Genomic DNA, 14,355 nt, shown 5'->3' with positions numbered 1-14,355 from the left:
GTACAATACCCATACTCGTCCTTGTGTTTTCTTCTTTATACCTTTGGCCGTTTCCTACTTTTGTAGACTTGTTCTATTGTACTTCAAGTGTATTCACCAAACGTAAACCACTTAATTGAATAAACTGAAAAAAGGTGGCATTATAAAAGTTTTGGCATGCAACACATGTAAATATTACTATGAAATAATCCTAAAATGCAGGAAAATGAACAAATTGCGTTTTAAAAAAAACTAGACACCTCATGGATAGGTACAATAGTTACTTTATTGATTGGGCCATTATTTTAAATAATTTACATCAGTCAGACAATATAGAGTCAATACATATACTTTCACATCCATCACTGACATGTGCTGCCTTGGTCCTCTAACAAGCGTTTGCTTTCCTCAGTGACTTTGTAGAAACCAAGCTGAGTGTGGAGGAAGCATTTTAAACAGAGGTGGTGCATTTCGCTACGTTTAGCTCCCAGGCTCGTGTCACCCTACAACTCAGCTCCAGTGTTAGTTCTGCCCATGCCAGTGGGGACACACAAGATGTCGGAATGTTCTTTGAGGACCATCAACGGAATGATCCAAAATTCCCTCTATATTACCATGTGTCTTCACTCACCAATAGGAGGTGATTTTCTTATAGTGTCAGTGAACTCATCTGACAAAGGACAGTTATGTGAATTCTGTTTTTGCATATTTTGACAATTATGTATGGACAATCCGACAGCGGCTTTTTGGTGAGTGTGTGTGACTGAATGCATGCGTTTGCATATAAGCAATGTCCCACATTAATAAACGTGATATGTTAAGCAGACAAATATTAAATTTTGTTGAAGAACCATTAAAAAAGTGTCATTAATTCTGTTAAATACACATACTTCAGTACTTTGATGCATAAACTTACAAAGCCAGCAGCAGGATCCCTTCCTATACCATTTGTTACTTTATATTGTAAGTTGTCTGAATATGTGGTCACATCAGCAGGTACATTTAAATCATTAGCACTTGATATGAGATTTGTAAGAGGCTGGTATCATATCACAAAAAAACTATTCAGCTTTTTTCACTATTCATTCAGTTATTTCTGAAGGTCCCCTGATCTGGATATGTTGTCTTTCATGCCACACACTCATGTTGTACAGTCACAAACACACAAAAACAGTTATACACACTGTCTACACATAAGCACTCTCCCTCACTGACAGCTGCAATGTCAGACATCAGCACTTTGATGTCTGTGTGACAAGTTTAAACTCAACAAATTGAGGAGACATTCCCTCCATTTGTGTGTGTGTGTGTGTGTATGTGCTTGTGTCTATTGTGACACACCACAACATTTTGATTTTGCGTTAATATTTGTGTGGCCGTTCGCGGGCACACAACATTTGATACTCCTTGTGATATGTGACACTTTCCCATATCAAACATAAACACGGGTTACTTGAGAAGGGAAATGTCGTCCGCAAAGTCACCACCAGTGAGAGGGCGCAGGCACCGGGCAAAGCGCCACTGGCACACCATCAGGCACAAGGGCAGCATGAACAGGGCACAGATGCCCGCCATGATGTAGGCGATGGTCATGAGGGTAGACTCGTCCGTCTGTGGGATGTTATAGCCGCAGTCCTCAAGGTCAAAGCCGTGGAAGGGGCCCTCCACAGAGGCCGTACGGAACTCATCGTGCACTAAAGTGTGAGACATGGAGAGAGGAGACGAATCAGAATCACAACTAAAATGAGGGTTTCTGCTGCATTAGCTACATGACTGATAAACAGAGAGGGAACAAAACAAAACACCATTGAAACAATCACAATCAATAGATTGTTATAGCTGTATTGGTTAAGAGTGCTATAGTATGTGTAGATTTTTTTTGTTTAAACATTAAAAAATACCTAAAAATACCATATAATAAAATAAAACAATAAACAAACAATCGACTTGACATCATGTCAAAAATGCCCTGTGCTCTGCGTTAGCATGCAAACTAGCAGCACCAGGCTGACTCTTGCAATACCAGATTGGATCATGTGTGGCACTATCAAATACATTGCAAGTCAATGGCAGAATGCTGTGTGGCTGCATTAAAGACAACCTAAATCTTACAGAATTACACATAGCTCCTTTAAGTGCCTAACAACAGACAGAACCCCCAACCAAACCCACAATGGCATTGTTGCCATTAACATACATAAAGGAACAAATTTCACAAATTTCACAATTTGCCCTTCTATGCTTTTATCAGCTATTCCTGTTTGCTTTTGTTTATGTTGTAAGGCCCGTCTTTTGCCCAAACCTTATGCATTTCTAAAGAATGCCTTTTGCAGTCAATTTACATGTGTGGATGCCTGTGTTTGATCTGTATTGTCTTAGCTGGCCATGGCCAAAGATCCCCAACACCCGCTCATGCATAAAGTGACCATTTGCTCCTTGTTCTGACCCCTCTACTGAGAGATAACTCAGTCCTGGGCCTACTTGATGTCTTGGTGAAATAGGCCAACCTCATTATCATACAGTATTGCTCTGTAAATATGTGTTGTGAATAATACATTCATGTTTGGTCTTGAATTAATACTTGTAATGTGGGCAACAGTCTGATTATGGTTTTGGTACAATTGAATGTATCTGTGCATAGTTGTAGATTAAGAATTAAACTGTAGCATAAAGTTATGATATCCACCTGGGCCACACCCATCCACCTCAGACAACAAAGGCTCTGATGAGTCGGGGGTGGCCCAAGTGAATGATAAAAGTGGAGGCTCTGGTCCTCCTGGCTCTTCTGGTCTTCTGTCTTCTCTCCCATCTTGGGGTTCTCTTCTGGTCTTCTGTCTTCTTCTTCTGTCTTCTCTCCCATCTTGGGGCTTCTTTTCCCATCTTCTCTTCTTTTCCACCTTGGACCTCTTCTCTGGGTCTCTCTCTTTTCCCCCCCTCTCTCTCTCTTCCTCTCTCTCTGTCTCCCTTTGTCTTTCTCTCTCTCTCTCTCTCTTTCTCTCTCCCCCTTTTTCTATCTCTGGGTTTGTATTGTTTTATCTGGTGTATCTGTTATCTTTAACTTGTCAAGTTTACCTCTGTGAATTGGTTAAGTTTCCTTTGTTATCATTTGCTACTTTGTTACAGTAGACCCTGTGAGTTTACTTGTACATTCAACTGAAGTGATATTGGTTACATTTACCTTTAAGACTTAATGCCTATAATAATGCCTCCAATAGTATATCTTCAATTCTCGTAGTGTGCCATGCCATTCTCCTCCATAGCTGATAAAATAGTTATTTGGTAATTGATTGGTGATACAAATTATTAATCAAATGGAGTCAGATTAACGAGTATGTAATAATATCATTGCCATTTAACTCTTCACCCTATTTGTCCACAAAAGCTCTTTCAAGTGAGGATATAGCTCGACGTCTCTATGTTTCTGAGAGAATATAGATATATCATTTATGAGGCCTTCTTACAATGTAAAGCACATTGAAAGACCTCTGTGTATGAAATGCGCTATATAAATAAAGTTGACTTGACTTGACTTGACTTGACATGGTGTAGCACTGAAATAGACTCATACGATACAAATGATCACGATTGCCCTTTATTTCCTCACCATGGCAAGTGCTGACAGCGAAGCCGATGCGCTTGTTTTGGCGGTCAAACACCACGTAGAAGCCCTCCATGATGACGGCACCCATGACGGTACCTGTGCTGGACTGGGACACGGCAAACTTGTAGCAGTCCTCCTGCGCCGAGGCCACGTCCTCTACAGGTCGCAGGTACTGCTGCAGAGGGCACAGGGGACAGGACAGGGACATGTCAGTGGACACAGAGTCACACATCGATGCTGCCTCCAAAAATTACCACTATTCAGGAAATATAAGATATCTTATACAGCAAAATTAGTTGTTTCCGTTTCAAACCGCACTTGCTGCCTCGCTCCCCAGTTAGATATCTTAAAAGGCAGCAGTTTTTCTCGTTTCGAACAGAATCATAGTCTATCTCAAATTGTCAGCTGTAATGTCAGCTCTCAGGACAGCTCACAGAGGAATCACAGCGCCCTCTATAGGTTACTAATCGATATGAATGAAAATACTTGTTCAGAAATATCCCTTCACCCCAACACTATTTAAAAGGTATTATATTTATTGTCTTGGAAATGGAAAAGATTATATGTCTCCTGCAACCACATCCACTAGAGTTCTTGAGGACATACTTGTTAAAGGACTTTCAACAGACCAAAAAAAATCGTCCTTACCTGTGGCAGGATGGAGATGCGGAAGGACTGGTTGCGGTTTTCGCTCATCAGGTACAGGGAGATGACAGGGAAGATGTGCCAGGGGGTAGTGCCCGCCTGCCAGCACACCAGCTGCTCTCCCAACCAGAAGCCTGAGGGGAACTGCTCAGTCTGCAGGGGGAGAAGAGAGAGAAGCATCTTACAGTTATTTTCATTAGCATTGAGATGAAAATATTTGTCCAAAGCGATTTGCAAAACATATAACACAATTGAAATGCATCTTTACAAAATAAAATACAAGACAGGAAGAATAAAGCATTGTGTATATGGTAATACAATAACATACACATAATAACATTAAAATATGTATGTATAATCGTAATAAAATTATAGTACACATTTGAACCCATACATAACATCCAACAGGTGGTTCTATTTTGGTTGAAGACATTTTCCTTATGTACATGTATAAGGATAATGTCTTCCTTACTATTGCTTGGAAAAAAGCACAGATGCACAAAGCACAAATAGCAATAGAAATGGTATAACTGATAGTAGTGTGTGTAAACTTATATGTCAACAAAAGTTGGTGATTGGACAGAGAAGTAACTGAATCAAGGAACAATCTGTGTCTTCAACAATCTGTGCCTCTGTATGTCAATGGTTAAACAATGGAAGGACTCACTGACTGACTGACACAGAGACACTACTGTGCTGCATGTGACCGTGACACTCTGCAGTGATAAAAAGCACCACTACAGTACCCTTCTGTCTTTTATGCTGCACATGAGAGGAGACAAGAGGAGAGGGAAGAGAGATGAACAGAAGTACTGACTGAGGAGGCTGCTTCAATGGCCTTCACTGCTGCCTGGAAAACTTTACGAGGGAGGCGCAGGTTTGTTGTGCCGCTGTCCACAATACTCTTGTCATAGTTATACTGCAAAGATACACCAAAGAACAGAATTAAACAACAAACATACAAATCATATACATGTACACAATAACACAACAAGAACAAAATATGTCAAATATACAAAACATTTTTACAGACCACTCTGATCTAACATCACATTTTTAAAGTATGATACATAAACAATACAATTATGAATGGATAAAATATATTTTTTAGAACTGTACATTTTCAAGCATCCCTAACTGTAGAGTGAAAACAATTAACAGACCTCTTTACAATCCATGCTGAGATCCTGTCCATTGACCTCAATGCGCACAATAATGACCTCATAATACCACTCCCGACGAATAGGAGTGTACCACAGTTCTCCTGCATACAGAGAAGAATCCGTGCCACCAATGATCTATCGGAGGAAGATGTTAATATGCAGGTTAATAGTCTTGCTTATATGTTGAAAATTCATTTAACAGTCTTACTAGACCCTAGACAGTAAATTTACAGAACTATATTTTCAGCATCCTTATCCTTTCTTTACTTTACAGTACCACCAACAGTGGAAAAAGGTGCAAAGTTTCTCTTCCTAAAAATGGTGATATATGGCTTCCTTCTTATTCTGTCTCATTCTCACCATGCTCCCCCCTACAGTGGCACTACCCAGGCTGTAATTCTTGGTGTATCCAACACCACACAGCTGCAGGGAGAAAAGGTCGGGTACGTTTGTCTGACGAACCAGTGAGTCAAAGAAAGGCTCCAGCGTCTCATCTGGCTGTAGGGGAAAAAACACAAACCACCACTCCAATTAACATTGGGTGCACATGCACTTAGTATTTGCTTCTCACAAAACACAACTCACCCGTGCGATTTCAGCATAGGCCAATCCCAGGATTCCTTCCCAGTTGGAGCCGTTGATGAAGAAGCGGTCCGACTGGGTGATGGCTGCGATGTTGGCCCTCAGTGAGGCGTTGGGCCCATGGGGTATGGAGACCACATCAGTGCCCAGCTCCCCCTCCCAGCGCCCCTGCGTGTAGGGAACATACACGTTGCGGCCGAGGTCTTTGTACGAGGCGGACCTGTAACAAGAAGTGGAGGTTAAGTGCCACGGACAGAGAAACCTTCTGATGCATTTTTAACATCCAATCACAGCCATAACAGGATTGCAATAGCAACTAAAACTTTAACGATTTAGCAATTTAATTACACAATTTAATGGCCAGAGGTCTGCAGCATGTTGGTATATGATGATTAACTGGGTTAAATCTATCAAAGGCTAATTGTGGATAACTGGATTAAAGCTACCATCACACGTGATGCCAAGAAACAATCCTCAACCATTATAGCTGTGCGACCTATGCCCATGCAATACAGTGGTGACTAAAGAGCTTTTAAAGCAACACCAAAGAACTTTCCCTCTGACGCACGCACGCTATTTGTTTATCCAGCAACGGCTTTGCAAATAACGATGTCCACAGACAAGGTAGAATATTTTGCATGACTTATAAAAGTATGATGTATTGCGACATCAGATGCAAGTCAAATTTGTAGTTTCTTACATCTCATTCCATCGAACTACAGATCCGCTACCCGATCTGGCAAACTTACATAGTGCGGTTATAGCCGATAGAGGGCTGCGAAGCGAATGCAGAAGTGCCGTTCACCCTGTTACGAGTTGATGAACCACTGAAACGATTTTGGAAACATTATTTTAAGGTATAAAAAACTCTTTGGTGTTGCTTTAACATGGGTGCTAACTCACAGCGACCGATGGTAGTATCTGCGGAGGAAGGGGTGAGGAGCTGCTCCGACTGCGAAATTACTGCTGCCCGTATCTACCAGGATATTCAACTGCAAGAAAAAACATAAACATTCCATGCTCTTTAGCTTAGTGTAATATGATTTGTTATGCCACATACTGTGAAGTGGGGGTGGATTCTAGCTACTGACACAGGAGATTAATGAATGATCACACACGGAGCACAAGCCACGAGCAGAGCATCATGGGTAATCATGATCTATCTCAGACAGTGATTGATCATGGGAGTGATTTGAAACTGTGTTAATGAGAGATAATTAAATGTGAGCAAACACATATAACTCACTCTCAAATTGTGACTGTCAAGATTAAAAATGTATGTTTTTTTCTCTCTGAAATAGGTCCTTTTTTCCAAGATCCTCTACTCTTTATGTATGCCATCTATATTTGAAGTGTTCCTGTAACCTCTTTGATTCCTAGAAACCTTAATTAGGTCTAACATGCAGATGGGTTTTGAAAAGACTAGTACACTCTCCTTATCATTATCCATTATTATTTGGGTACCACTTGACTTGGTGAAAAATAGAAAATAGTTTAGTTATCGTACAGCCACACTACACTGAAGTTTATTTGAGCTTATATCTTAAATCTTTGATATGGCATCCTCAGATGTTTCTCAGATGTGTGTGTGTGTGTGTGTGTGTGTGTGTGTGTGTGTGATGGGGTGGTCCTGCCAGTCTTTTGAAGCTCCAAGTAGCTTTCTGTGGTATTTAAAGAGCAGATTCATTATTGATTGTCCTCGTGCACACCACCAGAGATTGGCTAAAAGTTGGACAGACTCCCTGACTCTGCAAAATGTGATCCTCATTCACCCTCACACTGTGTGAATGGGAGCGAGGGAGAGACAGACCAGAGGTGGAGACAGAGAGGGCAACCTGAGAACAGTCAAGGGGGTGTGGAGAGAGAGAGAGCGGGGAGCAAGGGGCAACAGGAGCCAGTGGATTGCATACAGAGTACGGTAATGAGAAAGAGAGATTGACAGAGAGACTGAAAGAGATTGAGACAGAGAGATCAAGATCAGTGAGATAGAGAGAGGTCCAACAGAGCATCCTTTTAGGAAATACTGAAAGTGCACAAGAACTTCAAGGAAGGCTGACTTTCTGTGAAGTCCTTAACTGAATGAAGGCTGACTTTCTGTGAAGTCCTTAACTGAATGAAGGCTGACTTTCTGTGAAGTCCTTATCTGAAAGAAAGGAAATCCAAGGGCTTCTATGTGCCCAGATCTTCTCTTGTTTGTATGACATATGTATCACCAAAGGCAGGGAATTTCACAACTATTGTGGCTTGTCAGCAGGGATGTTTGCCTCTTTCCCTCGCTTTCTGTGCCCCTGCCATCCGGCCACGCAGTCTGCCGTCTGAGGGATAATACGCTGACTCCTCTTCATCGATCTGTCCTGCCTGCTTCCTGCTCTCGCCTGCTAAATCCGGGATGCAAAGCTGTATCCTGACACACACACACATACACAACCACACACACACACACACACAGAGACCTCCAACCTGCTACAAATCCACTGATATTTCCTCTCTGTCTTGTGCAAGCTCCTTCCCCCTCTTTTCCTCTACTCTGTCAAAAATAAAAGCCCATACGCGGAAGTGTGCTCAGGTCATCTACGAGTTCTGGACACACAGCAAGCATATGACAAGGGGCAGGTGATCTGCTGATCTGCTGATGCAGGGGAAAATGAGCGGAGAAAATAACACAATGGGAATATGAGCCGGGAGGAGCCGTGAATGGGCCTGTGCAATCCTAAGGAAAGTTGTACAGTGTGACGAGATAAAGGATAAAATTATGTATGTCACAGGCCAATGATTGTTTCTGATGCCTGTAATAGCTGTGTTTCTAGGATTTCCCTCAGATGACAGGACTATAGTCACACCAGTCCTAAAAAACAGTGGCTAAGTGGTGTTGGCATCATGAGGGAGTCTCAGTGTCTCAGCGGTGACTTTTATCCTGTGCTAATCCCTGTGCCAGCCTGTACCCTCTCCTCCAGCTGCATCAAAGAAGGAAATCTCTCTCTCTCTCTCTCTCTCTCTCTCTCTCTGTTTGGTAGTTTTGTTTTTCAAGCAATGGACAACATTTTCATGGTTGTTTTATAGGCTACTTCAGATACATTTTCTTACCAATCCAGGGAAACAATATTTGAACATTGCTGGAAATGTTGATGCTTTTGCTTTTGGTTTTATCAGATCTTATAGGGATGAAAAGAAAAATTGCAAACATTCTTACCTTTTGAGCTGGGTTGCCTACAGCCATCTCGACGTAGTACCCCTGTCCAGATTTCCCTCGGAGGTTGTCTATCATGTCCACAAAATTGATGCCACTGGCTGCTCGCCTCTTTCGTGTCGCCCTTGGACCGGGCAGCCGAACCGCAGGCTGTGCTTCAGAGAGGGGGCCTTGCCGCAGGGGAATACGAATAGCCAACGACTCCGAGCGCTGCGGGCCAATTTCGGAGCAGGTCACCACCGAAAGGCCCGTTATCGTCCATAGAAACAGCACCCAAAGTGGACAGACCGTCTCCATTTCCGAATGCAGTCGACTTTACGATGGTGTTATGGTATAGATTTTCTTGAATTTCGGTTTTTAGTGTGCTTGCTTCTACTCACCATTGGTTTCCAGTCACAATGCGTGTCTTCTTCATCGTAAGATCCATTTCGGGAACTGTAAGAAAGCCGTTGCATCGAGTGTTATTTTAAGCTGTTTTTCATTGCACTGTTGTCACCATAATTCGCCATTATTCGCAACACAACACATAACGGTGTGCTTAAGAGCAGGTCCTCTGTTATCCGTACTGTCACCTTCGCCTCCTTAGTGGGAAGTTTAAAAATAGAAACAGGTTACCGCATTTGATGCCTCAATGCCAAAAAACAAGTTATCTAATAGAACTGTTCATTTCGAAGAAAACCAATGGTAAAAAACAACGTCGATGAAATTACTGCAAGAAACTATATGGCCATTTAACGACCTGGCTACCAGTAGCCGAATGACTACCTTTAATCCAAAACAAAAACAATTCCTGACAGTCAATCAAATCTCAATCGCTGTGCTCGAATCCGTTCATCTCCCGAGCATCCGTGCACGTTCATCGTGCGTAACCTTCCATAATCCGCATCCCTCAGCTGTTAAACGCTCCCTACCTCCGCCTCCTCCATCTTTTCCTTGCATCCGCGGAAACTGAGCGCATCTAGATAAAAGCCTTTAGTGAGGGAAAATGTGAGACGGAAAGGATTGTGGGTACAGTAGTCTACCAACTCACTTCACTCACTCACATGAAACAAACAAATAAAAGGTTGCATTCACATCTGAAAGCTTTATTGAAATTCAGTTTATTAACAGTTGGCACAATATGCTTTGCAAAGCAATATTTTTATTTGTTTGTTGCAAAGCAATTAATCATTTGTTTTGGGGCCAAATGGGAGTAAAAGTAAGTTCCTTACAAAGTTGCTGTTTGTATGTTGATGATAATTATTATTCTGTTAATTATATTTTGTCTATTAATAATGTGTGTTTTATTATTTAGGCCATATGACTTTACAATACACTCTTAATTGAATGTAATGTTTATTGATGTCATTGTATGTTGCTTTGGACAAAAACATCCGCTAAGAATCATAAGCAAACATAAACATCTAAAAATGAATCACAGAAGTGCCCACAGGGGTAGTACCATGACCTAGGAAGCGTTTATGAGGTATGACTTCTTCATCCCAGGTGTCCCCTGTCAAATCTGCTGAGGTTCTCCCATGTGCCAGGTAAGGGGAGAAATAGCGAGGCCGGATAGCTGTCCTGCCTTTCTCTGTCCTTCCTCTGGGCAGGGCAGCCTGTGCTGTCACTGTGTGGGAGGGCAAGTCTACTGTCTGCTGCCTGGAGGGGGAGATGATGCACAGGCATGGGCTCTGAAGGAAGAGAGGAATGGGAGAGTATGACGGCATGTACCAAGGACAGCTCCTCACAGAGAGAGACCTATACAGGGAATTTGTCTGATGCATGAGCTATATTTGATTGCCTAATGAATATTTAACAATCAGCAAGTGTGTGTGAGAGATTCAGTAAATGACTCTAGAATGAATACATCATTCAGTACATGCGAGGCAGTCAAACAGGGTAAGCAAACACAGAATACTCTGTAAAATGCTGTGTATGTTTGAATAAGTGTGTAAGTATAGTATAAGTATAAGTATATATACTCTTTTGATCCCGTGAGGGAAATTTGGTCTCTGCATTTATCCCAATCCGTGAATTAGTGAAACACACACAACACAGAGTGTACACACAGTGAGGTGAAGCACACACTAATCCCGGCGCAGTGAGCTGCCTGCATCAACAGTGGCGCTCGGGGAGTAGTGAGGGGTTAGGTGCCTTGCTCAAGGGCGCTTCAGCCGTGCCTACTGGTCGGGGTTCAAACCGGCAACCCTCCGGTTACAGGTCAGAAGTGCTAACCAGTAGGCCACGGCTGCCCACAAGTGTATGTGCATGTGTGAGTAAGGGTATGTCGTCTCATGTGGCATTCACCATAAGCACAATGCTGTATAGGCTGGATTTCTCCAATTGCATGACTCTTGCTACATCCAGGCTCAGGGCTGCTGCTTGCACTTGTTTGCTGGGGAAGCTGGGATCGGCAGCTGCCACTCAATCTGCCAAGATAAGAACTGTACCACACACAGAAAACCCCTCAGTCAGTGCTTTCAGTGATACCACATTAGGTTTTCAATACCATTCATGGTCAAAAAAGATCAAACTGAATTTAAAAGGGCCGAGCTACCACTAGTTGTATATGTTCAGTGTATTTTCACTATATTTTCACATTCAGTGGATTATTTCTACTTATTTACATTCTACATTTGTTGACCCATTCAGCTGTCCTCTGAGAAGTGAAACGGTGTAAGTTCAGCATTAAACTTGGCATTGGCAGTTCTTTTAGCCCTCGCCTACTTGACCCATTTAGGGGCATGATAGGAGATATGGCTAATATTATACATATCTGTGTCCTTTACTGGAGATTCACTCAGTAATTAAGGATGATAAAATATAACATAATGCAACTTATATTAGTAGCCTTACCAGTTATCTGGGTTTGCTGTCCTGAAGCCTTTGGCAAAGGGGTTGCTGGCTATTTTTAGCTGGGTAATCTGGAAATATTGACAAGAAATGTGTATGATAATAGATTATATATATATAAATAATAAATCAACAAACAAAAAAGCTGTAGGAGAGATCATTTTGTATTACAGTTCAGTCTTAGATTTTCACATGCAAAGCCACTTCACACTTACCCTGTGGTTTTGGTAAGCAGTGACAGCAATGAAGCGTGTTTCTGGGAAAGAGAAGGTGCAGAAGTTGCGCTGAGCGTAACAGTGGCTGTCGCACCTTGGGTCCACCAGCACTACATGCAGGCGAGGCTGGTAGCAGTGCATTGAGTTCAAGATGATCTATAGGGGTTAGACATATACAGCATAAGGAGATGTATAGACAATTAGCACATGCCCACGGTTATGTTTCAGTTCTCCAACTCTGGTGTGCACCAACCTATTTATACTCATATATTTTTTTAATTGTTTACCAGTAAACTACACAGAGGAAACATTTCAAGTGTGTACTAAGTGTGTACTTGTGCTTGAATGTCTTTGTATGCTGCCTATATATATAGACCTATATGTATAGATCCTATATTTGGAATTCTTACATGTCCATTGTCATCCAGCAGGTTGTTGGTGAGTTTAAGCCGATCGAAGGAGACCGTCTGCTTCATCCACTGAGCTCCTCTTGCGGGGGAGTCTGGATGGAAGTGCACCCTACCAGGGGGGGAAGCATCACCGCGACCCGCCACCACCCAGGACGAGCTGTGGAAGGCATACCTACACAGGAGACGGAGAAGGGGAGGTTATGCACATGTATAAACAACCTTTACTGTATACAGGCTGCATCTTACCAGAACAGTCATTGTATCAGATGCCACCACTGTGTGCACTGCATTTAAGCAACACAATGCAGTTATATAAAGACCTTCAAATAAAAACTAATTTTGATGGTACAGTGACTAATAATATGGAGAATAAAAGCTCTGACATTGCCATTTAATAATTTTTTAATGAACTGGGTACCATCTTAGCGCTAAATACTATTGAATACTGACAGCAACAAGCAGAAATTACTATAAAATTACATATTTTTTCTATAAAATTACTTCATTTTATGTTTACAAATGAACATTAACACACCTGTATCTCTTGTTATCCATAGGGATTAAATCCATGAGCAGAACATACTCTGACTCGGGATCCATGCCTGAGATGCAGACCTGGAACGTGGGGAACATTCTCCTGAAGAACAATGAGAGCAGAACACCACACAGAAGATGACAAGAATATTCACACTACAGCCAAGTAGAACTCAGAGGTGTGTGTGCGTGTGTGTGTGTGTGTGTGTGTGTGTGTGTGTGTGTGTGTGTGTGTGTGTGTGTGTGTGTGTGTGTGTGTGTGTGTGTGTCTGTATCTGTGTCTGTGAGAGAGTTTCTTCTAGCTTTAGTATCATAGTGAGAATACATTGTTTACATGCGATGAGAAATATAAGCTTTGGGTCCATCCCCACCTTCCAGCCTTTGTGACAATCATCTCTGTCCCAAGGTGATCAAACTGCTCCCACAAGGTGTGCATCTCCAGCTGAACTCTAACTGATGCTACCTTGGCAGCTTTGCCACTAGTGACATCCAAATCTGGGGTGCAGGGCACACCCAGTGTACAGTTGTAGGAGACTGTGAGGACAGCAAGAAGAACAAATCATATGTGATCCGATCTAGGAAAACCCACCACATGGTGCACTCAAAAATCTAAAAATATATCATGCATATTTTTGAACATTATCTATTATTACCATCCATGAAATCTGCTGGCGATATTGTCCTGTATCCAACCAATCAGTCGATAACTTATCAGGCGATAAATGCTTGTTTTCTTGCTATGGAGAGGTTTTGTTCTAATTCTCTTCTCACGGTTTCTTTTAAATAGCCGACCTCGTTGTTCCTCAGTGCTCTCCAGATGACCAGACTGCGCTGGCATCAGAAGCCCTCAGTGGTTTTTATAAGAGTTTGGACACCCATGGGATTTCAACCAGGAGCCCCATCCATTACATTCTCCTACAGCCCACTGACATACAATAATCTCAAACACATACACAGGCAAACACTAACACCACAGGGTGCAGCTTTAATGAAAACAATGGAGGACAATTATGTCAAAACAGCTTTTTACTTAGAGTGAGTATATAGTATAAATCTGTGTAAGTTTATATGATGTAACTATTATTATTATAGAAAGACTAATAGAGATTATTAATGTTGTACATAATGATTGAAAATATTGATATTGAGTTACTTCTGGTTTAGTATGCAGCAGGTCCCGTTTCATATTATAGCCTCAGATTCTAAT

The 14,355-nt window shown here is 41.9% G+C and overlaps 2 protein-coding genes across 2 annotated transcripts; both read right to left on the bottom strand.

Annotated features, from left to right (window-relative positions):
* Positions 1 to 247: 247 nt before the first annotated feature.
* bace1 (beta-secretase 1) lies at positions 248 to 10,144 on the bottom strand. Its single transcript, XM_042064552.1, has 9 exons — positions 9,161 to 10,144; positions 6,874 to 6,962; positions 5,974 to 6,190; positions 5,749 to 5,886; positions 5,389 to 5,523; positions 5,043 to 5,144; positions 4,229 to 4,378; positions 3,584 to 3,755; positions 248 to 1,673 (listed from the first exon to the last, which is right to left on the bottom strand). Exons 1-9 carry the CDS (start codon positions 9,452 to 9,454, stop codon positions 1,429 to 1,431), a joined length of 1,542 nt encoding a protein of 513 aa, XP_041920486.1. The 5' UTR covers positions 9,455 to 10,144; the 3' UTR covers positions 248 to 1,428.
* Positions 10,145 to 11,988: 1,844 nt separating this feature from the next.
* On the bottom strand, positions 11,989 to 13,986 carry LOC121684612 (T-box transcription factor TBX1). The gene is made up of 6 exons (XM_042064670.1): positions 13,941 to 13,986; positions 13,520 to 13,682; positions 13,150 to 13,251; positions 12,615 to 12,786; positions 12,205 to 12,360; positions 11,989 to 12,060 (listed from the first exon to the last, which is right to left on the bottom strand). The coding sequence occupies exons 1-6, from the start codon at positions 13,984 to 13,986 to the stop codon at positions 11,989 to 11,991; spliced, it is 711 nt and encodes a 236-aa protein (XP_041920604.1).
* Positions 13,987 to 14,355: the final 369 nt, after the last annotated feature.

This window comes from Alosa sapidissima, chromosome 15, assembly GCF_018492685.1.
Source record: "Alosa sapidissima isolate fAloSap1 chromosome 15, fAloSap1.pri, whole genome shotgun sequence".
NCBI classification, from domain to species: Eukaryota; Metazoa; Chordata; class Actinopteri; order Clupeiformes; family Clupeidae; genus Alosa; species Alosa sapidissima.
This window is presented reverse-complemented; position numbering and strand designations above follow the sequence as displayed.

Excerpts from the sequence above, each read along its gene's own strand:
- bace1 (XM_042064552.1), bottom strand. The coding sequence starts at position 9,454 with ATGGAGACGGTCTGTCCACTTTGGGTGCTGTTTCTATGGACGATAACG. Across the intron at positions 6,191-6,873 it reads AGATACTACCATCGGTCGCT|GTCCGCCTCGTACAAAGACC; the intron begins GTGAGTTAGCAC and ends TTCTTGTTACAG. Across the intron at positions 5,524-5,748 it reads CCACTGTAGGGGGGAGCATG|ATCATTGGTGGCACGGATTC; the intron begins GTGAGAATGAGA and ends TTCCTCCGATAG.
- LOC121684612 (XM_042064670.1), bottom strand. The coding sequence starts at position 13,986 with ATGCCAGCGCAGTCTGGTCATCTGGAGAGCACTGAGGAACAACGAG. Across the intron at positions 13,683-13,940 it reads GAGCACTGAGGAACAACGAG|TCTCCTACAACTGTACACTG; the intron begins GTCGGCTATTTA and ends CTGTCCTCACAG. Across the intron at positions 12,361-12,614 it reads TGCTGGATGACAATGGACAT|ATCATCTTGAACTCAATGCA; the intron begins GTAAGAATTCCA and ends TAACCCCTATAG.